This window comes from Pinus tabuliformis, chromosome 1_1 (genome assembly GCF_031772625.1).
Source record: "Pinus tabuliformis cultivar Carrire ecotype Pingquan chromosome 1_1, CPIR1, whole genome shotgun sequence".
Lineage (NCBI taxonomy): Eukaryota > Viridiplantae > Streptophyta > Pinopsida > Pinales > Pinaceae > Pinus > Pinus tabuliformis.
This window is the reverse complement of record NC_142297.1, coordinates 166,167,944-166,192,776: the sequence shown is the minus strand read 5'-3', so window position 1 is coordinate 166,192,776 and position 24,833 is coordinate 166,167,944. Positions and strand designations below refer to the sequence as shown.

Here is a 24,833-nt window from a genome sequence, read left to right as displayed (position 1 = left end):
TAACAAAAGCAACAAGGAGAGTCATCAACACACCCAGCAGCCAAAGAAGGAGCTCAAATAAGATAAATTGAAGGTCATGCTAGAAGATCATTTTTACCCGTTGGAGATGTTAGATGCTTTAGCAGTGAGAAGCTCAGACATATTGCAGCAAATTGTAGAAGCATGCAGCAGAAGGAGAAGTTGGATAGAAGGCCTTGTTAGGAAAACAACGAAAGAAGAATGTCTTTTTCACAAGGTTCAACCAAAACCAGGTACAATGGTCATTTTTACAGTTATTGTTACTCAGGCAATGATTTTGGCCTCAAGGCTATTGAGTGCACGTTTCATGGAAAGATAAATAGAAGGAAGATCAAGAGGTTCAAGGTATTTCCTCCATTGCTTGGTCATATCAAGTGCTACATATGTGACAATTTTGGTCATATTGCCAAAGATTGCATGCTACCAAGATTCTTAAGGTGATCCAATCAAAGAATGAAGAACATGTTAAGCAGGCCAGATAAGTGGTCAGTAAGAGATTTGTATGCAAGAGAGAACCCACTCAAAGTTTGGAGGAAGAAGGAGCAACAAGAACCTGCAAGAAGAAACTGAGGCTCACACAACCTCAAGGGCAACTATGGCACATCATGATTTTTCATGGTGCAGCGATAGTAAAAAGAGTGTGTGTGAATAGATTTTCTTGTTGAGGAGTGTTTTTGACACATGTAGTTAGGGTGTGATGATGGTGCTTATATTTTTAATGATGATTTTATGATGATGGATTTTTGCTACTAATGTTGTATTTTATAAGGCTATTTGATCAGCTTTATGATGGTGCATGGTACTTAGAGTGCATAGTTGCAGTTGTTTGCATTGTAGCATTATGATGGTTGCTTGCGTCTCACATGTCATATCATTTGCTTGGTTACTTTCTACTACTATTGGAGAGTTTTCTTTGAGAGCATATTGATGCATTGACTCATTTTTTGCTTCAAATGATCTTGTTGTTTCCTGATTTTTTGCCCAGAGTTGGAGCTTGTGTTATAGGAGTATGGATTCATGTTGTTGAGCCATTTGGTATATGGTGCCTACATTGATGACGATGTTTGTTAATGGGTTATGTATTGCTGTTACCACCTCATCATTTTGTGTTCATTGTTGCTTCCATGTGTATCTACATAGAGCTGGTATATTGTGTTTATTGGTGTGTTATGTTGTCGATTCATGATGTTGTTGATATATGCTGATGTTTGGGCCACTATGCATTGTTATGTGTTGTTTATTACTGCTACTGATATCTTCATTTGTGGGTGGTAATTTTGAGAGAATGACACATCTCTATCACATGATATGTATTGATATTATCTCACTGTTATGTAGGGTGGTTATCGTTGATCACTTATGCCATGTACTTGTTTATGTCATGCATAGAGGTGAGCCATGATGATTGGATTGCATTGTAGTGAGTATTTATTTCATCCATATGTTCTGATGCTTCATCACTTGGTGTCATTTTATGAACAGTATTTCTCATTGATGAAGCCTTGTATTATGCTCATGAATCATGTACTCTTATTGTAAATATTTTGGTCTTGGTCTTAGAGTCATTAACCATGAATAACATGTTTTGTACAATGAGTCATGAGAGTTGGTGCTACTATGTATGGATTGTTAATGTTATTGGTACAACCATACAACTCATGAATTATCCACGCATACTCTCATACTTATCATGGTGAGACATTCTAGAGTCATGCATGCTTTAGGAGAGAGTTACATGAGTCATGGTTAAACAATATATGGGTTTATTAATGTCATTGTATGGTCATGTATCATCGTTCTTTTAGCCATGTAATAAGGTTATGAAGCGATGTACTTTGTTGCATATCATTTGGTCATAGTCATTGGTCCGTGTGGAGTAGCCTCTTGCATGTGGAAAGGAGGCAATGGAAATGGCATATATCATCACACAGCCATGGTGGTGTGTTGTATTTAACAAAATGTGTTTCTACTTGCACAGATTGAGCAGAGTTGTTATGTGCAAAGAGAGGGTGTAGTCTTTAGCAGGAAGGCATTGATTGCGGGATGGTGATGATGATGCTAAAGGGGAGCATGTCTAGTGTGTGACTAGGGATCAGATGTGGTTATTGTGTTGCAGCTTGAGAGAGTATCATTAGTCATGTTGTTGAGACCTTGTCATCATGTATTTGTTGTTGCTATGTTTTCCTCAGAGGATGTTGTTGTTGCACATTGAGATAGGAGAGAGAGTTGTTATTGGCAGATGGTCATTATATGTTGTTGATGATTGGCTGGCTTGATAATGATTATTGGTATAGATGGAGCTACCAATTGAGTTTGTTGCTACTAGGTGTGTGTTGGTGATAAAATTTGCTACTACTGCTATGTCATGGAGATTTTGTTATTGTTGCTTCAGGAAAGAGTGTATTAGACCGGGTTAATATTGCTACTACATATTGTCGTGCTTTCATGGGAGTGAGAGAGTTTATGATTATTGTGGATAGGATATGAATCTCGCTACACTAGTGTTCTGATTGATCAGACCTAACTCATGTCAAGGGGTAGTATTATCTATTCAATTGATGCCTTATTTTGTTTAACACTTTTCCATTAATGTCAAAGGGGGAGAGAGTGAGGGGATAAGTTTTCAGAGGTGAATCTCAAATGGTTGGATCAACTGGGATTTCCATCAACGCCAAATGGGGATATTATTGGCATTGATGTGTGTTACAGTGTTTTTGGTTGACATTGATGTCAACCTGATAGCTTGGGCTACAGGTCAGTTGGTTAGGGAAATGTATGTGTGTTGTAGGTGGCTTGTTTATGAATGATGTGTCGAAGGTCTTTGATATGTCTGCTACAATGTAGATAATGTACTTGCAAGTTTGGGAGATGCATACAGAGCTTGAGTAGAGGATGTGATGGCCCTCATGATCATGTTGTTACATACAGGTGTTTGGCTATGGATGTAAGAAATGAGACTCCTCCTCCTTCTATTTATATGCTTCTCTAGGCTAATGTCTATCCATTTTAAGAGGTGTATCTTCAAGTAAGGTTGACTTGAACTCTAGGACAATTAGCCCACATGATACATATAAAAGTTATTTTCTCACAATCTGCAAATTTTACCTTGGTGTTCTTGGCAGCGACTTACTCCATTAAGGGTTCCCTACAACCTCTATGTGTCAAATCATCAAATCCATCCATGGTTTCACACCCACAAGCTTAGGTGCAAAGCCCACCTCTTAAGTACTTAGCCCACAAGCCCTATTCTAGGGCCAATTTTTCCACAACCCTGTACCCTAAAGTTTTGAGTACCTCCCAAGCTACGAATCTTAATAGACCTAACTTGGCAAATCCATCTGAGTATCGACAGTTGATTGGGGCATTGATGTTCCTTGTGAACACCCGTCCAGACATATATTTTGCAGTTAACACTTAGATTCAATTCATGACTGAGCCACTTCATGCACATAGGGTTGTTGCCAAGCAAATGTTGAGATATTTGTATGGGATGATTAATCTTGGTCTGGAATATATTATTGGAGATGTGAGACTTCATGGGTACACTGCTATTAATTATGTCACAAATGTTATTAACAAAAAGACCACATCATGTTGTTGCTTTAGTTTGGGTTCTACCTTGACATCTTGGATGAGCAAGAAGAAAAAGTCCTTAGCTTTAAGAACAATTTAGGCAGAGTATATTGCTGCTAGCATGGCTAGCTGCGAGGCAGTATGGTTGAGAAAGCTCTTTGGAGAGATGTTTGAGTAGGTGTTGGATACAACAATGATATATTGCAACAACAAGAGTGGGATGTAATTGACAGAGAATCATGTGTTTCATGATACGTCCAAGAACATTGATATCATGTATCAGTATATATGAGACATGGTGTAGAGAGGAGTCGTAAGACTCCCATCACATTTTGAATTATGAGCATATAGCAGATATTCTTACCAAGGCTTTGCCGAAAGGGAAACTCTTGATCTTCAAGAGAGCAACTTGGATGAATGGATGTGGCCCTCCCGAGTATGGGTCGTTGCTAATCAACAACACTAAACCATGCTCTTCCTCCCTGTCTAAATCGAAGGTCTTGCTTATCAATAGAAAGATGTGCCATACCTACTAGCTTTAACCAGTTTCTAGCCTTACCTTGTTGCTTGCAATGACGATGATACAAACCTTAAGGTTACTCGTGGAAGTACATACATTCATTTTTTTGGTTTTTGAAAACATAAAAAAAGATTGAAACTTATTATTTGCAACGGAGCTTGCAATGTAAGATTGCTATAATCATTCAGTGATTGGATCTTGATATTCATAAAAATCAATTCAAAAACCCTGATGAAAAAATGAATTTTCAATTAACGCATTTGAATAAAAAAGAGAATCTTCTGAGGGGAATTCAATTTGATCTCATCCAGAAACCTTGTCAAGATGGTGAGAACCTGACATAACCATCAACTCATGCTAAAGTGTCTCAACTATACAACAAGCATCTGAACAATGAAATGATGAACCATGAAGATCACTAGGTTCAACAAAATCAATCAATGTAAGACAACTATCCTCAGATATGCTAATGGGACAATGATTGATTTAGGGATAGTTGTTAAAACCATCACCATGCTCAGATTGGTGATTCTAAGATCCTTGATTCTCCATTGGTTCCCTTTGTATCTGATTATACATCCGTTGGGTGTGTGTTATATTATTTCCACAACTAGTTGCACGCGGGGTGGGGGGAATAGCCCACCTTGTTTGTTGCGTCGGGCGTAAGAAGGGGGTCACAACCCCTCATTTCGGGGGGTTTCCGGGGGGCGGTAGCCCCCCCTGTATGGGTTCTGGGGAAGCACCCCGGGAAAATGTTTTTGGAGCATATATTAGGTGGGGAACCTACCTATGGTTTTGTGCATGGGTTATGCACATGGTTTTGGGCATGATGGTTTGAAAATTGTTGTGGAACCTATATTAGGTGGGAAAACCTACCTATGGTTTTGTGCATGGGTTTTGTGTGTGGTTTTGGGCATGATGGTTTTTTGCCCATGGTATTTTGTAGATCCGGTCGAGGGAACTACAATTATGTTCTAATCCAGAGTTAATGGATTAGGGTTTATGAATGCTTCGGCATATATATATGTGTATTGTAATATTGAAAGGAATATAATGAAAAATCAATCTAGTAGTCCCAGTTTTGTAATCTAGGGGAAAATCTCTATGTATATCTATTTTATGTTTTATGTTCTTTCCATTGTTTATTTTCGGTTTTTAGAATTCGTATGCAGGTAATTTCTGTAAATGGTTAAAACCTACAACATGATGCCAACAATATGAAAGCTTAAGGTATTTAAAACAATCACTGACATCACAAGTTCAGGAAACTAATTAAGATACAAGGTTGGTGAAAGATTGGAAGCAAGGGTCAAATCAAACCAGGTATTCATAACAACAAAAGGGACTTGATTCACCAAATGACTCAAGCATTCACCATCACTTGAAGACGAACTGTGCGAAAAAGATAAATAGATCCATAACATGCATGAAAGTGATAGGAACGTGACCAATCTCTAAAGCGTTTGACAAGGAGGAATCTTCCAAATGAGAATGACCTTCATCTTGATAATAAAAATGACAAGCTTTGAAATTATGTAGATCCGCAAAAGATGTGCTCTTTGACCCTGGGTGCGATGGAAGGGATTTGCATGATGAAGAATTAACCAAACAAGATTTTTCCATCTTATCAAAAATGCTATCTTGAAAATCATGAAAATCAACTTGAAAATATCGAAAGTTCTTTAAGTATGAACTCATAACCAATGGAATACTATTTGGGAAAGATTTACGTGTGAAAATCTGTATCTAACTTAGTTCAGATATCACAACAGGATTGTGAGAACCTGACATAACTATCAGTGGGGGTTGAAGTGCCTCGACTTCCTAACTGGTCTTTGAACTTTTTGACGGTAGATCATCAAATTCGGGTGGCTTAGAAATATAAATAGATAGATATGCACCATTGTCATAAAATGTATCAATGAAAACACTATTAATGCCACTGGTTTGATCACACTCAAAATTAAACATTTCAAATTCTTGATGGATAGAAAATTGAGATACATCAGTCGGAAAACTCCCTTGATCATTTAGAAATGTAACATCTTCCTCCTCACATATGAAAGGTTTTCAATTGAACAAATCATGAATAATAGATTCAAGCTTTTCATGCTCTGATCGGAAAACCACACTACCCCGAACTTGATTGTGACCATGACCATCCAGATAAAGATCTAAAGGATTTGGAGAGTCTACTGGTACAATAAACTTCTCACACGTGTCTAGGTACAATTAGTAGTGTGCTAAAGGTGAGGAAAGATGAAAAGATTCAGGTGGAGAAACACCAGTTGTAAAATCATGTTGAACTTGTAAAAACAACGGATCAACGTGAATGTTATATCCAATGAGATTATATTCATCATCGTAATGATCGAAGACATATATACCAATGCAACATTCAGATTGATCTTGTTTTTCTTCAACAAGGTATACCAAAAATTCAAAAGCCTGACAACTTGTTTCTTCAAATTTTATATTTGAAGATGCATGTCTTCAATAAATTCCAAAATCATTCTAAATTGAAAGAAAATCTCATCGCATATATGAAAATTGCAAACTATGAGAAGCAAATTCTAAATTGGTGCCATATAAATCCAAGTCCTCATAAAAAGGAAAGATATTGTTCGATATACTTGGATATCGATCACCACATGTGCTAATCGAAATAGGGATGTCATGGTGATGGTTGTCCAAAGTCTCAACTTGAGTGAACGATTTGAAAAAATTTGACAGGTTATCAAGATTACGAGATGCATGATCAGCTGAGAATGCGAGATTGTCATCATGAAAGAGGGAAGAAAGATGAAACATGTCTTCAACACTTTTCTCCTATACCTATGAAATGAAACTACCTTGTTCTCAATTACTGCTTGAAACAACAGGTTGAACATGATTAAAAGTTGAAGTAAGTTATTCAAGAAGATCATGAAACAAGGAATCATGAGATGTAGATGGTAGAGGTTGAAAATTATCCCTCGAGGAAATTCTGTTTTCAATTGGATCAACTTCAAGATTAGTATTATGTACATTAATTTGATCTCGAAAGAGTATTAAGGGATCATATTTTACTTCATGTAATTGCTAAACCATTCCAAGTTCTCCTCAAGAGGATATGAATCATGGGAATTATGGGGAGGTTGAATGGACGGATCAACAATTCGATTTTCAGATTTTCCAACTTTAATATCATCACTAGGAGGCACCCAATTGGTACTAGAAAATGAGTACAAGGAACAAACAAAATAGTAGGTTCTTCCTCACAAATTTGGGATGTCTCATGATCAGCATAAGTTGGAATAGCAACATCATTCAGGGGTTCAGATTCAAAATATTTTAATGAGAGGAGAATCAAGCTCTAAAACTTTTCACTGATAAAATCTAAATCAATCATTCCCTCAAGAAATTCATATCAAAGGTTAAAAAACTGATTAAGAAAATCCTCTAAAGATTCACCATATTTCATCCTAAGCAAATCAATCATATTATATACATCTTAATAATCATACCTGTCAAAGGCTCGATGAAGCTCCTTGAGAAATTGGTCAAATGAATGAATGGAAGTGGATGGTAAAGTCTGAAACTACTCCTTAACTCGACCTTAAAGAGTGAGGGTGAATAATATACAAACAACATCGATTTCATTAGATTTTCAAAAGCCAAGAAAATCAGATATATGTTTAGCTATGAATGTACCACCCTCACCATCAAACCTGAATCGAGACAAGTCATGAAACTGTTCCGCAAAGATGATCAAATTACCAGGAGATAGGTTCGAAAAACATTTGGGATTATGATTCTCGAAGGAGCCATTTAAGATAAGAGATTCAAAACAAACTTAGTGGGCACAACTTGTCATCCAAGCCTCCTTCTAGTTCCAACTTGTTGATAGTGTTGGAAATATATCAACCATGGGGGTCTCCCCGATGTAAACTCCCAATTAGACCTCACACCATTTGGAGTAGGAGCCCCAATCAAAAATACAGTCGATTGCCATTGTCCTTAGGGATTTTCCTTGGCTGCAACTATTAACATAAAAGGTTATAAAACATTCTTTGAAACAAGCAAGTTGACACTGCGAGGCATACAATTGTGATGTGTACAAGGTACTTTCACGGCAAGGAGAAAGAGAGTGGGCCTCTAGAAAAAAATTAATAGTACCATGCTAAAAGAGACACACAAGAGCATAAGAGGATCGCAAGTCAGTCTGCAAAGTACTTCACAAGCCAACCACGATCATAAAACCAAATACAACACACCTTCAACAAGATAAGTACCAAAGCCACCGAAATAGTTCAATTTCCTTAGTACATATGAACGAAACACGTACTACAAACATCTAAAGAATATTCCTACGATATTCATGATACATGCATGAAAATGTGTTGGTTCATCGGGCTTCATATATTAAGTGAAAGTGCCAAGATATACAAATACAATACTACCACGCTAGCCCCAATAGTGGAATATTAAGCCACCACTTGCTTCTCGAAAGCAAGATTTTCTCTCCTATGCCAATGATAGAGAAGCCAAGGTGAAAGTACAAGTTCCAAGAGTCCTTTTGCTTGAGTTATGAGGGTGTATTTATAACAAATGGGGTGAATCTTCACCTCCCATGTGACTCTTGACCTCCCTTATGACTCTCGAGCTTCTATATGACTTTATAACTCAATAGGGACTCTTCATATTCCATGTGGGACCCTTAGTCCTCCACATATTTTACATTTTCTCATTTTGGAGAATTACATAATTACATTCCACAAATGATATGGCAAGGCATTATGATGCATGTGACTCTTGAGATGACAAGAAACTTCATTATGATGTGGCATTGCCAAGTTGCTCCTTTTTCTACTTTCATTACATCTTCATGATGGATCTTGCATGTGCTTTGTATTCATCCTTCAAGGGGTTGATCGATATGGATTCTTCATACTATCTTGATCTTTGATCTTCTGTCAGAAGCTAGTGTCTCTTCTTCGTCATGTTCAAAGATCGACTTGTCTTTGCAACTGCATAGGTGTCTTCTAACATGGTCTCCTTATTCATCTCCTTCATTATCATCCTATCATAATAATACATAATACCTGCAGCTGAAATCTACTCATGACAAGACGAGATCAGTCTGAGAAATCCTAGTCTAACATGCTCCAAAAAAATCACTAACTGGGTTAGAATTGGTTGCTAGACTGAGGGACTGGCTCAAGTATTGCATAGTTTTGCTGCTCAAGAGGTCAAGAGCAAGGACTCGGGCTTGAGACTCCACAGTGTGCAGTTCATGAAGGCCAAGACAAGGTGGCTACCCAATTAAGGGGATCAAGGAGGCAAGCTTGAGGCTTCAGGTTGCGCACTATGCAGTTCTGGAGAGAGAGAGAGAGGCCCAGGGATTGTGCAGTTCAAGGAGTCATGTTTGAAGCTTGAGCCTTGAGATTGCGCAATATGAAAAAGGAGCCAACTGGGAGGTTGATCTGCGTAATTCTGGAGCTCAAGGGTTAGAGTTGAGAACTGAGATTATGTAGTGCACAGTTCTAGGAGGCAAGAATTGCACATTGCATAGTTCCAAGACACAAGGTCTGGGCTTGAGGGCAGAGACTGTGCAGTGAACATTTTAGGAGGGCTAAGTGAAGGACTGCTACTCAAGATAGAATTTTTCAAAATTTTGATGAGTGCAGGATCAGTGAGGTCAAAGTGAATGAGGACAAGACTTAAACATGATCACACACTCAATTGACGACACAACATTGATCACTCAGAACATATGAACAACATAATCTCTTCAATGCAACAACAATACAACAACTTCCTCCAAGTGGGACACTTAAGATACACTTTGCGACGACACTTGTGCAACATTGCATAAAACTTTGGGAATGAGCGTAATACATGTTTATATGATAAAAAAGACTAATTGGCACTAAAGTTACCCCTTTAAATCAACCATAACTACGCTTATGCGATATCCAACACTTTCCATGCCAAAAGTTGACATATCTGACGGTAAGAGAAAAGTGCAAACGACACTTGCAAAAGGCAAATGACATTGCAAGCGACACAGGCTCGAGTGAAGATAACATGAAACTGACACACACTAAAGTGAAGGCAAGCAAAATCGACAATCATAAACATGAAAGAAATAGTTACGAAAGCGAAAGTGCACAAAAGAAACAGTTGGAGAAACTCACCATAATAGAAGTACAATCGCAACCATAATTGAGACACTGTCAATTGAAAGTGCACACTGATTGTTGTCATATGTTGAACATTGCACAGGCATTGTCTTGATGGATTGTGCTATACCTGTTCAAGCTTGCGTAAAATAATGCGCTCATGAACTTGTTACGGACTGAACATGTGCATGCAAGTGGCTTCGACACTCAGAAATTGAGAAGAAGACTTAAATAATTAGCATAATCGAGGACATTGAGATATACTCTTTCTCTGTGCCTGACCTCACAAGGTGAGTAATTGAGCCTTAGAGATCCTCGGGTTGAGGGAACTCTAGATAATAAGATAGGGTGTGATCCTTACCCTTGTGGTGTGATCTTTCCTATTGTCGCTATAGGGCGTGTGTGATCCTTGTCATTTATGACTAGTGGGTATCTTTCCCTACCATCAAGTTTGGGACTTGGCACAGTATACCCTAGTTGGCATCCTACCCACAAGGTGGGCTTGTTGGGATTGTTCCTCCCCATATGGCCAATGGGTTAAGGTAACTTGAGATAGGGTGTGATCCTTGCCATTTATCCTAAGTGGTATCTTGCTGATGTAATGGGATGCAGGTGTTCTACCACCTTACTTTTAAGAGCCCATTTGGGAAGGGTCCGCAGATAATAGGACAGAGTGTGATCCTTACCACTCATGGTAATTAGATCTCACCTATTATCACAAGTCAATAGGATATAATGTGATCCTTACCCTTGTGGTAAGTGGAACTCGCATAATGTCCTTAGATAGGGTGGTAGCTGAAGCTCCCCTGTGATGATTCTTCTTCTTTAGGTTCAAGGGTGTTAAGCAAATGAGTTGAGATGAGCATAGATGAGATATGACTTGATTCAATAATGATGATGACGGGACTTTTTAGATGGGATTCATGATGCAATACGAAATTTCTCTATAGCTGAGAGGGAGTGTTAATTTTACAGCTCAGGGAAAAATTCCTTACATTGGACAGCCTTCCATATCAAGAAAGACTCCTACTATCCCTCAGAAGAATTTAATTTGGTCAAGGAAAAATTCAATTATTAAGGTGAAACCCACATGTGCACAAACGTATAAGTCGGCTTGGAAAGCTAATTCGGCCTCCTAAGGATCATATAAATTGAGCATATGCCAGATCACTTTTGAGCATCATCATCACATAACATATCTTCTCTCTCTTCTCTTGATTGGTTCATATAAGTCTGTAATTGGAGATTCGAGCTCACACATGCGAAGGGTAATTTATATTTTTCTGCCTTGACTGTTTAATTAAGACAGTTTGACCAGTTATTAACCAACTTTGAATTAATGTTTTGACTTGGAAAATTTCGATTTTGGAAGGCCGAATTGGTTGGTGAAGAAGCCAAACTTTTCTAAGCTATTTGACCATCCTTGACCATAGACTTTCATTGAAGTTGAAAGTGGGAATTCTAAAGTTTGACCTTGATTTTATCTCTCCTTTGACCAAGTTTTGAGGATTGTTTTGACTGGGCTTTGACCAACAAAGAAGGGTGCATCATTTGCCTATTGACTAAGCTGATTTGGAGGTGGTGTGACTGGTAAACATTGACTAATTATGGAATCTTTGATTGTTGTTGACTACTGTTGACTTTGACAAAAAATTGCAACTTCGACTTTGAATCAGATTTGACATTTGGGCTCATCTCTTATTAGATATTGGTTAGTTGAATTGTATAGTCAAAATTGTTGACCTTCGACTCATTGTTGATGAATTGGAAGATTTTATCTCTCTACTGAATATTTGATGACAATCTAATAGAAGAAATTTGTTGAAAGGGTTTTCCCCCTTGTGGGTTTTTTCCCTAGTCTTTGACCAGATCTTGTGTCCCTCTTGTTGTTGTTCTTGGCCTTCTTTTATTGCATTTAAATTATTGTTCTATCTACAATTGCTTAATGTCGTTGGAAGATTGAATTTATTGGAAAATTGATTGTTATAGACATATTTGGGCACTGCAACCCCAATCACATATGTCGACAAACCAAGGGCTCTCATACCCCTTAAAGTGTTGTTTCATACCCTAAAGGATAAAGGTCAACTGATTACATCATTTCCCAGAAGTTCTCCCTGAAAAACTACTCAAAACTGGTCAAAACTAGACCATACAGACTGCTCCATGCTGAGGGTGCGATGCATCTCACCTGTTACACACAAGGGGTGCGATACATACTAAAAAGCCCTTCTGTAGGGTGTGATGAGCGAGAGCAGACAAATGGCAGAGGCAATTTTCTAGGTGGAAACTTAGAGAATCTTCTAAACACTGCTCATATGACACTTGCCTCTCTGAATTCACCCAGGGATGAGTAAGAGATCATGAAATCTCCAAGTGGAACCAAGAACTATCAGTGAAATGACACTAATCAAAAACCCAGAAGCTGATTCACCCCCCTACAAATATCTATATATGGATCCCTCATCCTAGAGATCCAGAGGCTGGAATTTTGGTATTTTGTAAGGAAGTGTTGTTGGTTTCTCTGTGAAGCATTGTATTGTTGGGTGATATAGCTTTTCATGAGGTGAAGAGGGCTTTCATGCTGGGAGGATGGCACTGGATCAGACAGCGAGGTTGTAATCCTCTCTTCTACTTCTATCAATAAAGTTATTTGAGTTTTCCTCCATATACTTGTGTATTTTTTAATCTTGTATTTGTGTATGCATTTGTATGGTTAATGTACATCTGATTCTGCATTGTTTATGGTACCATAGATCTCTATGCTTTGATGGTATTTTGTTGCTTTGCCTCTACAGGTGTTCTTTGAAGCGGGACAAGTGAGAAAGGAGTAGCGAAGCTCTATCAAAGAAGAGAGGAAACAAGCAAGGAGCCAAGCGAAAGACTAAGGTTGGTGCTCTCTGCTTCTCTCTCATCTATCTCCCATAAAGGAAAACACAGGTTACTTTGGATTGTTTGTTTCTAAGATAGCTACCCGTCTTAGTGGGACTAGCAGATTTGAATAGACACTAGTTTTCCCAGAAACAGTGATTACTAATTTAAGAAGAACTACAATAAGTGATTTTTCTATGCATAAAACAATGGAAAATTTAACATACATCACATACTTGTATCTATATCTTATTAGCGAAAATGGGTTTACACACTTATATCACATTTTTGTGCATTATAACAATTTTCCATGTGCGCGATAGATGTTCCCCATGCAGATTCACCTACATTGATTCTTTGTTTAATCATGTTTCGAATTCTCTTCCATGTCTTATTGGAGATTAGGGTTAGAGATTATTGTGGGTGCAAACCATTTGAAGGAATATCAAATTCATATATGCCAAATGGTGTGTGATATCTCTCTAGTGTGAACAAGCATTAGAGGTCTTTAAGTGAAAGTTTGAATGGGTTCACATCTTTGCTAAGGAATACCTACATCCTTTATGATGATGCAATGAACTTGGACTTGATGGTGCTTATGTAGGGCGACAATATTCCTAGAGGAAATAGGGTCCATGTCAAAATATAATGTATCCAAGAGGGATATGAGGGTTCTAGCTGAATGTTTTACATGAGGAATATCACTCTAGGATTCAAGGCATATTTTGTGATAACTTTCATAATATTTTTTCTCCTTATCCTTTGAAAAATGTCAGTATTGTTCATAGAATTGTTGTTATAATGGTTCCACTCAAGGTATCTATTATAGATCATGATAGGTTGGACAAGCATTCCATGAAGGATGAACATTTTGTAACCCTTCATTCTATGAAAAGTTATGTCTCTAGGGATTGATGAACTACCTTATGAATTCTACAACCCAATGTGGAGATGACTTTAGACACCTAGCTTCATAACCTTTTTCCTAAATATGTTTGAATAATACCATTAATTAGGGTTATCCAAGCCCATTTTAAACAATGCTACAAAAGACATCATTACATGGTGGCAACCAATAGCTTTATAGAGTGTTACATACAAAATCACAACTAAAGCAATTGCACCATGAGTGCAGGATTTCATCAAGAAGATTAAGCATACAAGGTAGACATGTTTTGTTTGAGGGTGGTTTATCATACAAATAATGGTTTCTCCTTGGGAGGCCATGGACTACGATAGGGAGTCTATACATCAAGCTCTCTTCCTCAAAATAGATTTTCATAAATCCCATGAGACGATTGACTAGGATTTTATTACTAATATGTTATCCTATTCATGTTTTGATTCAAAGTTTTTGGGGATCGTCAACACCCCATTTTCTTTTGTTACAATGAATGATACACCCTCTTGATGTAATTTCATCCTTTGGATGCTTAGACACAAACGATCCTTAGCACCCTCTCTCTATGTTCTGACTATTGATGCACTTGGTCATTTGTTGGACACTAAATGTTTTCAAGGGAAATTTGAGGACAATTCACTTCGAAATGCCTCTAGGATGGTGAATCACTTGAAAAAATTTATTTTTGTGATTTAAGCATGACTTGGTTGCTAGTGTTGTAGTGTAATTGTCCATGTTTCATGAGCTCTCAAAGGCCATAGCTAGTGATCATAATTTTGATTACCTTTTAGTCTATCTAAATCAACCTTCTACTACGAGCTTCATCAATCAAGGTATAATAAATAGTGGAATATATCAACATTCCCTTTATTTAGAGCTATCTCCAATGGTTATGTGGGATTGGTTTTTGGATTATCTATAGTGTAAAGCCTTTCTAACAATGAAAAGGCATTACATTTGCTTGAAAATGGATTATAGTGAGTAAGATTCTTTAAGCCTCATGTATTTCATAGGTTGGAGTAACTTCTCCATTCATACTCGTGGGAAAATATGGCAAGGCTCAAGGTCTCACTATTTTATGTTGGCACTTCGCATTATGCCAGAGGATGAGAAAGGTCTAGGGTTGATTGATACCATGACACGAGGTAGAATCACTGTTGTAAAATAGGAGGTCTAGTTCAATTCCAAAAATCCTTAAGCAACAAGATGGGATTTGTCTAGAATGCCTATTGGAGGTGGAAGGTGCAATGCTAACATTCCCCTTTTTTATGTGTTTCATCTACATAAGAAGAAGATTTTTTTATTGGAGGAACTTGTCAAATGCAAGTGATTTCTCTTTGAAGGACCAACGATCCATTTCCTATGAGTTCACCCTTTCTTCTATGTATCGTCATATTATAATGGAGATTATTGATCTTATTCAACATGAGGACTTGTTCAAAAAGAGTATGGGCATTCATACCCCCTTTGAGCATGATTGGAAATGGATTTTTAAGACCCCTTGATCTTGTATGATTCTTAGAGGCCATGCTCCCTTCCAAATTAATATCAACAAGAATTCTTCCATTTTTAATACACAATGGGTGCCTATAAATGCAAAGATATGGTGTATTAAGGGAATTGTATAATGTGTGGTTGTTTTAAGTTAACTACAAACATTGTGTGTTTGCATGACTAATGATTTACCCTAGCATTCCTCGCAAGAAATAATTAAAGTAGTCTTAGATTGGCTACCCATTCCAACTTCAGGGTAAAAACTATAAAGCGCCTCCTTTGAGATTGTTCTTCCCCAAGTATTTTTGGGAGTTTGTATAGTTTAAGCATCTAACCATTTTGTAGGGAAGTTTACATTGGAAAGTAATGTAATTGGGTGATTCCAAAGCTTTGGTCTAATCCTTTCTCAATGATGTCATGCACTGCTTGAGATTTGTAGCTTATTTCTCCTTTGGAAACTTTGGTGTGAATATGTTTTCAACAACAAGGCTAGCTATTTATCAACATTTTGCTAGATAGGGAAGGAGGAGGTTCATACGTAGTTGTGGATCAAAGATGCCAAGATTTTTTGTTGACCAACCATGACAAGAGTTTGTATTCAACTATATATTTATTTAATTTTTATTTTAGTTTCTTACGCAAGAAGATGTAAATCCCTTCATACATACCTTGTTGGTATATTACTTCTTCTCTTTGATGTAAATATTTTTCTATTAATATAAGACATATCTTTTGAAAAGACAAGGATTCTTAGAACAACTAAGAGAAAAGAATATAATCACAAATAGATCAAGGTGTTTGTTAGGAATGTGGTAGTGTCATTATACAATTCCTTACATTCTACCATAAAATGTTGTTTTAAGAATAAGAAAATAATAAAACCTTTATGAAGATGGCGTGGTGCATGGTACATGTTAAAAATAAATAAAACCAAAGATTTTCAACATAGGTAGATGAATGAACTTGTTATATTCTGAATAAATACATTCCACTAGAGTTGTCAAGGGGGTGAATCTAAGGGAGACATAGAGTGTATGAAAGCCCATAGTAATTGAGTTGAAAATTTATCGATTTGACGCTTGATCTCATATCCATATCAAGAAGCATAAAAAAATGAAGCCTAAGAGTCGTTATAGCATTTTTCCTAGTCTACATTAGAGATGTTAAGGTTTATTGTCTCAACGATCTAGAGATGGGATGTTATTATTTGCACAAATGAAAAGCTTTATGAGAACATCTGTGTTTAATGTTTCCCTCCTACTACTCAGCATTATTCCTTTGAAGGTTCAACATCAAATTATTTTGTTATTTTTGTTGAGGTAGAAATAAATCATCAAAGTTTACAAATCTCCTATTACACGCCACTTCTTCATTGTATGGAATAAAGATGTACAAGAAGTTACTTAGAGATCAATGCTTAGGAAACAAGGAATCTTCATTGGAACTATCATGATCCTAGGTCTGAATTGCTAATTTTTTTCTCTCATTATGAAGATTATGGGCGCATGTAATCTAGGGATTTCTCTTATAGCAAAGATCATGTAGACATGAGATAAGGTGAAAAATGCATAAGGATGCAAAAATAAACCATAACTCTTTAATCAAGGATGACAAAAAGGAAATGGTTTTTAATTTTACCTTGAAGAATGTTTTTGCATCTAAGTGGATCTTCAAAACTAGGATGAAATAGGATGCTTGAGTTAAGTGGCATAAGGCAAGATTGGTAGTTGAGGGTTACTCATAGAAGGAGGTCATTAATTACTCTAAGACATGTTTTAATGTAGTAAATATGCATACGATTTGCTTCTCGTGGGGTAAGGCATGTGATATGACATGGAGTTTAGGCCACATCCACATATTTCTAAATCCCATGGGGGTGACTATGTTGTTATTGTGTATGGACAAGCTACACATAAAAGACCCACTACACAATCCATTGAGCCGTTAAAATGGACATCATATGTATATAAAGAATTAAAAAACAGTTTTTTTAATGAGACTTATGTGAAGAAATTCTATAGCAAAAATTCTTCTAAAAATGCATTCATCCATCCCAATGAGATATGTGGAAACAAAGATTCTTTTAAAAATGCATTCATCCATCCCAATGAGATATGAACTCCACATGGGACATGATGATGAAGACATTGTCCATCTAATGTTCGATGTGGATGATCCTTTTTTAAAACTCCGGTACATTTCTATAATAAAGAATGAACCTATGTAAGCATTTGATTCGGTGGCATAGAATAAACTGCTTCAGATATGAACCTCCACATGGCACATGATGATGAAGACATTGTCCATCTAATGCTCTATGTGGATGATCTTTTTGTAAAACTCCGCTACATTTCTATAATAAAGAATGAACCTATCTAAGAATTTGATTCAGTGGCCATAGAATAAACTACGAGCAGTTAGAAAATGGCATTTTCGTATCAAAACCTAAGCAGACCTTTGACCTCAATTGTAGGTCCTTGCATTTGACCTCATTTAGCTGTCCCGCAGGGAGGATAGCAAACCTACACAACTCCCATTGTATTTGGTATCAAGTCGACTACATAGTGTACTAGTCCACGTTTAGATGCTACTTTGCATAGAGAGATGGTAGGATATCTCCTTAACACATCACGCTCAACTTTGCTTTTGTTGTCGAGAGGCATTAACATTGGAGGCAGTAAACTGTATTTTGAAATACTTTAAGGGTATATATCAATCTGCTGTACAATAGTCTTGAAGGGGGATTCTCTTTGACTGGTTTTACCCATTCAGGATTACACTTTCAAACTTAAATTTTTGGTCTAGTTTCATGCTCTATCGTCACAAAAAATAGCGTGGATAAGGACTGGCTCTTCCACGACAGCACCCTACATTTTTGTATTGGGTTAACAAGATTGCTATTTAGATAAATGTATTTAATCTTTTAATTACTGAGTTTCATTAACATCATATTCAGGAGTTAATTGATGATGGTGTAATTGATGTACAGTTCTGTTCTACTGATGACCAGCCAGTTGACATCTCGTCTTCTTCACTTATGCTCATGCTACGATGGATTACGTTGTTTTGACATCTGCATGTACTTACTTTCAGTTGGCATAATCGATGAAGAACTCGGTATGCCCGCAATAAGAATAGAACACAATCCTTGCATATTTTGGTAATTTCTAATCCTCATGGATTGGAAGTTACTTGGAACTATATCTCCACCTTTTTCTTAACATGCATTTTTGTTATCAATGTTTCCTAAAATTATGGAAGTATTTTTCTGTTCCTCGATTTGCTGTTCCTAACTCCGGTGCTATTATTATTCCTGATTATCCTCTTCAAAAACAATCGGAGTGTGTAAATTTTAATGATGGAAACCTTTCAATTTAGAGAAGCTAAAGACTATATTTTTGTCGCCAAAAGAAAATGAATTCATTCAATCCATCACTCTTGTAGCATTGCAGGAACAACCGTAAACAGCTCTGTACTCTGAGTGTGAGTCTGTAATGCTTTATGGGAAAAGGAAAAGCATTGACGCAAGGATAGCAAGAAATTCCCAACGAGCGGACCACTAAAAGAAATTGTTGGAAGTTTCAGCTCAGCCCACATAACTCTAGTATTATCGACCACCAAATGTTTATTTCGAGTATAGAAAATCAATTAGAAACCCTAAATTTCCAAATTCCAAAATATCGGCAGAGTAATGGCAATATTTGCACACCAAAGCAAGCGAATATCTAGGGTAAATATGCATTATCCAGACATACCTGGGATTGGCGAACTCATAGAGCTTCCCTCTTGGGGAGAAAACCATAAGTGCCACTTCGGCATCACAAAGCACCGAGAGCTCGTAAGCTTTCTTCAGGAGACCATTCCTACGTTTAGAAAAAGTAACCTGCCTGCTGGTCGCGTTCTCAATCTTCTTCATCTGGGTTTTTCCCCTCACCGTTCTCCTCTTCTCTCCCTTTCCCTTTGCCTCAAAAGAATCCATCAGATTTATAGGTATCAGATCAACACAGGGGAAATTGAACACTCGTCCACTGGAAAAAGAGGGGCATTGAAATTGAGACCCGGTCATGGATAGTAGTAATGACCGTACCAGCTCTTAACCCAGAACTTAACAGTCGGATAATAGAAAGGGCAAACATAGTAATTACAGAGGCGTTCAGCAATATGGCCATAAATATAAAAAAATGGATAATGGCGTCTCGATCTACCACCATCACCTCCAAATACTGTACAGCGGGTCTAATCCAAATACTGTACAGCGGGTCTAATTTAGTCAATTTCCAGTACATTTCCCTCGGATTTTGTCACACGCAATACCTCTATTCGAGTCAGTACGGAAAAACATAAAAAGCAGACATTGCCAAATGTGGACCAAAATCAAATTAAAAGCGCTCGTCATTCACGTGACAAAGTGTACGAATTGTTAAAAATGGCATTCATATATTATTGCAATTATATAGCCGAATTGCGACCATCTACTTTAATATGTATTTCCATAACCAGCACGCTCGATTCGCCTAAAACATGGACATAGGACGTAGGTGTAAATCATTAACCTATAAAAATGATTTACCTATATTTGTATTATAAAAATAATGCTCTATAGATTAAAATTGATTTCAGTTTACATATTATTATTATTTAGTTCTTTATTCATTTGTTATTAATTTTTTTTATTAAAAAAAAATTAAAATCTATCCAAGTTTAATATTATGAAATTAAATTTATTTCTATTTATCCAAATATGATTGGTTGAAATGGCAAAAATTGACTTTTGTGTACTTTATTATTAATTACTATATATTTTATCACTAATTACACTAAATATATATAATTTGAAAAATAAAAATATATATTAATTACTATGTACCATAAACACAAATGGTTTGTAATTAAATTCAAATACTGTTTTCTTGTTGCTATAAAGTATTGAATATACAATTTTTATGGGTTTTATTTTTAAATTTACAAAAAAATAAATTTGAAAAAAAATATGTAAAACTAACATGTATACACTTTGTACAACTCTCATTATATCAATCTATACTTCTAATGACATGAAATGTGTACTATAATATGAACATTATATAACAAAAAAAATTGTCATCATTCAATATTAAATAAATAGTTATTAACTTGTTATCATTCTCTTCAATGTTTAAATGTGTTGAAAAAATGTTAAACAAATATTCATATAACTAATTTTACAATTTTATTATCGTTTGGAGTACATACAACACATCATGACATTAAAATTAGTAAAACTAGAATTTGCACCAGATGTTGCAAAAAAAAGCCTTAAGGCAATAGAAAAGGAACTAGTAGCTTGAAGTGTATTGTAAAATCGATGCAATCTCTACACATCATTATAATATTTCAAAATTATATATTTACAATGTCCAAGATCATTCAATAAACATTTATTACCACGACAAAGAACAATATAAAGACCTGGAAAATAGGCTTGTGATCGCCCTATGAGGACACAAATGAGAATGTTGAAGGTATTTTCATTGGAAACAACTTTTGAATGGTGCTAGATAATATCTACAATAAACATATGATAGATATTGTATAAAAATCGATATTGGAAACAAGTTACAATTCTAATCAAAATCAATGTATCTATCTATCTATGTTTTTTTATATATAAAGACTAAAGTCATGGTAAGTCGAGTTGACTGTTAGGCATGGATCTCTTGGTCTTGCACAAAAGTTTGTATAAAATACCATAGATGTTGTAAGCCATTGTTGAGGGAGGTGACACATGGCAAGAGGCACAAAAAATATGATGGCTTCTTCAATGTCCCAAGCATTCTTGCAGCAAGCTACATTGTGATGATGTACATTATCCAATGATGTCCATGTGATTTGACTACAAGAAAGTTAGAAGTGACCATCTTGACTACTGTGATAGTAGTAAGAATCCTCCAAACAAATATCCCACCAAAACTAATTACAAAGTCGTCCCATCATAAAGAAATATATACGTAATAACATATATTAAACAAGAGGGCATGGGTCCAAGCATCACACCATACATAAATAGGAAGCATAGTAGCAGAGTACATTCAAGCAGCCTGAAGATTTTCACCACGAATCTTGGTCATTTGCCTTCTCTAGAAGGTACCATCTTGAAAGGTCTTATAGTAAAGAAGAAAAACAACCTAGGGTTAACTGAGAACTCTTACAGATGTAAATGACCTAGCATTTTCCTATATTTTGGTTATAGGTGAGAGCCAAGAATCCTTTCTCTCTGACTTAAACTAACAAATTGCTGAAGCTATCAAGAATAAAAAATCACAAATCTGTATCAATTACATCATCAACATGTCAGTGAGTTAATTTCAACTGCAGTTGTCTCATGGATTGAGAATTCATCAATGAGATAAAATTGATTTACTTCTACAATTTAAAATTTAAAATAGATTTCATTGTTTCTAATTTTTAAACCCAAATGTTGTAAAAATTATTGATTTCAAGACTAAACAACATCCAGGAATAGAGGGTTCAATGCATGAAAGGAAATGTTGAAGAACATTTAGAATGCCAACGCTGAAATAGATTGCTCCTCAAACTGATTTGGTTTCATAGCGCCACAAATGTCACTATGAATTTATGTAAGAACTTCAAAGTGCCGTTGCATATCATTGATCACAAAAAAAAAGTTTGTGAACAATTGAACATATGTGAATATACACTAAGAAATAAAATCTGCATGGCATATTGGCAGAATATCGAATATAACAAAAATTATTATGCATTCAACCTTTATATATTATTTTTTAAGCCAACAACAAATGAAAACATATTTCATGTCCTCAATAATGGCAACTAAAGTAAAAATATGTTAATGAATGTCAGCAAAAATAAACATGTGTATAACATGTTCATGTATGTACAGCGTCAAGGCCCAATGACAGACAACTAACTTATTCAATTGTACAGTAACATGTGTATAACATGTTCATGTATGTACAGCGTCAAGGCCCAATGACAAACAACTAACTTATTCAATTGTACAGTACAGGGCCCTAGATTTTGATTTGATATTGGGATCTGGCACAACTGAAGTACCATCTAATTCAGCAAATTTGATAAGCATTGTGACATATAAGAAACTATTGAAAATAAACAAATACTAAACCATTATTTTTTTATATTAAACCATTATTTTTATCGAAATACACAAATGCATATCCATAAGACCTATACAAAGTTAGAGGCCCCTTCAATGATTCCAATAAAGATATATCCAACTTTATAAAAAGACAAAAATGCAAGCACATGTTTCATGCTTGTTTGGGTAATAGCGACTAAATTACTTAACAACATGCTAAAAAGATCTAATATTTCCAAAAGATGTAGATCCTACATCTCACTTTTCCACAATCTTTTGTTAAGGCAATCATATGAGCTGAACATCAAATAGCTTTTGTGTCCAAATCAGAATTTATCAAATTTAGATACCCTATCTACAAATATCTTCAGACGTCCACAATTTTGATTGTTACTAATGACTTTTCTTTTCCTATCCATTAAAAATAAAATCTTAACAAAAGTTGTACCTTATGAAAGAAGATCAAGAACTCGAACCTTGAAATCCAGCATCTCGCTGTACTGAACTCCCAAGTAGAAAGGGTTGATTCCAGTAACATATTGTGAAGTATTTGGTTGAAGAACAGTACCAGCATCCGAGGCATAGTTGGCCCCATGACGAAAATCAGAGCCTAATGACTGCAGATATGGACTAAGAAAAGGCAAGCCGAAAGCTTGAGCTGCTCAATTGCCATCAATGAAAATGTCAATTACTGACTGGAGCCTCATTTTCCCTTTTTTTAGCAGATGAGCATGGAGCCGATTACTTCTTTGAAGGAGAGAACCAGGTCTAGCCAGCATGCCATAACAACCTATGGTGGTAGCAAGTACCAATCCCAACTCCCTGCCAAATTTAAGAAGCTGCTAGCAGTTCAGCTGAGAAATCTTGCCAAATCTGGCAAGCTCATCAAGGTCAAGAACTCCTTCAAGATTTCGGAGGAGCTGAAGAAGCCCGTGAAGCCCAAGTAGGCCAAGCCTGTAAAGGCTAAAGCCCCGGCCAAGAAGCTCGCAGTTAAGCCCAAGAAGGCTAAAACACTCACCAAAGTAGCCAAGGCTCCTAAAGTCCCTGAGCCGAAGCCTACAACGTCCCCTAAGAAGGTAGAGAAGGCAATGCAACAATGCCTGATAAGAAGGCGGTACCTGCAAAGAAAGAAAATCCTGCCAAGAGGCTTGCCTCTTCCTAGGCTATAAAGAGGGCGACTTCTCCTAAACTAAAAAGGGCAGTGCTTGCCGCAAAGAAGGCCTAGAAATAAGATGATGCAGTTGAATTTCTAACTGCAAATCTGATATTTGAATTGAATAAATTGTAAACATAAATTAATTTTAATTAGAATTGGCATCAAGAAGTAGAACTGTGTTGATGTATTTAATGGAGATGAATTGTCACTCAGTCAAGGCCAATTGAATGATTCTATCTGCCCTCTCCCAAACTTCTGTTCTATTATTATTATATAAGTTGATTAATGGTTTTATTTGAGATGAAAATAATTGTAATTTTTGTTGTAATTTAACATTGATCCTTGTGAAAAAGGATGTTGGTATGCTATGGTTATTTAAACATGGAATTTCTGGATTATTTTGTGTTGGATTCAGCTATGGCCATAGTGTGATATAAATTAACAATGACTTATCTCAACTTTATTTACAACCTTGAGATCTTGCACCTTATAAATAATGAGATTTCTGGACAATGTCTTCGACTCAGGAGACTGCAAAGCCTGTTGTCAGGAATGTGGTCAAAGAAAATAAGTCGAGGGGTTCCAAGGGATCAAAACTGCTACCTTCTCATCCCACATATTTTTAGGTTTCAATTCTTGGCCTCTGAATTTTTTTCTCACATTAGGTTTTGAACGCACAAGTCTCATTTCCCCTTTTTTTAGAAGATGAGCACGGAGGCGATTACATCTTTGAAGGAGAGAACCGGGTCTAGCCAGCATGCTATAACAACCTATGTTAGCAGCAAGTACCAATCCCAGCTCCCTGCCAATTTTAAGAAGCTGCTATCAGTTCAGCTGAGAAATCTTGCCAAATTTGGTAAGCTCATAAAGATCAAGAACTCCTTCAAGCTTTCGGTAAGAAGGTAGAGAAGGCAATGCAACAATGCCTGATAAAAAGGTGATACCTGCAAAGAAAACAGATCCTGCCAAGGGGCTTGCCCCTACCTAGGCTATAAATAGGGAAACTTCTCCTAAACTGA

General features: G+C 36.4%; 1 protein-coding gene across 5 annotated transcripts in view; it reads right to left on the bottom strand.

Moving 5' to 3' along the window:
* Window positions 1–19,772, bottom strand: part of LOC149212101 (MADS-box protein SOC1-like) — a 287,556-nt gene extending 267,784 nt beyond the window's left edge. For 2 of the 5 annotated variants that reach the window (XM_089391717.1, XM_089391718.1), the window contains exon 1: window positions 19,297–19,756. In XM_089391717.1, coding sequence (XP_089247843.1) covers window positions 19,297–19,607 — 311 coding nt within the window. In that variant the 5' untranslated portion in view covers window positions 19,608–19,756. Of the gene's footprint in view, window positions 1–19,296 lie in introns of all 5 variants that reach the window. The other 3 variants (XM_089391714.1, XM_089391713.1, XM_089391712.1) reach the window with 3 other exon arrangements.
* Between the last annotated feature and the right edge of the window lie 5,061 nt (window positions 19,773–24,833).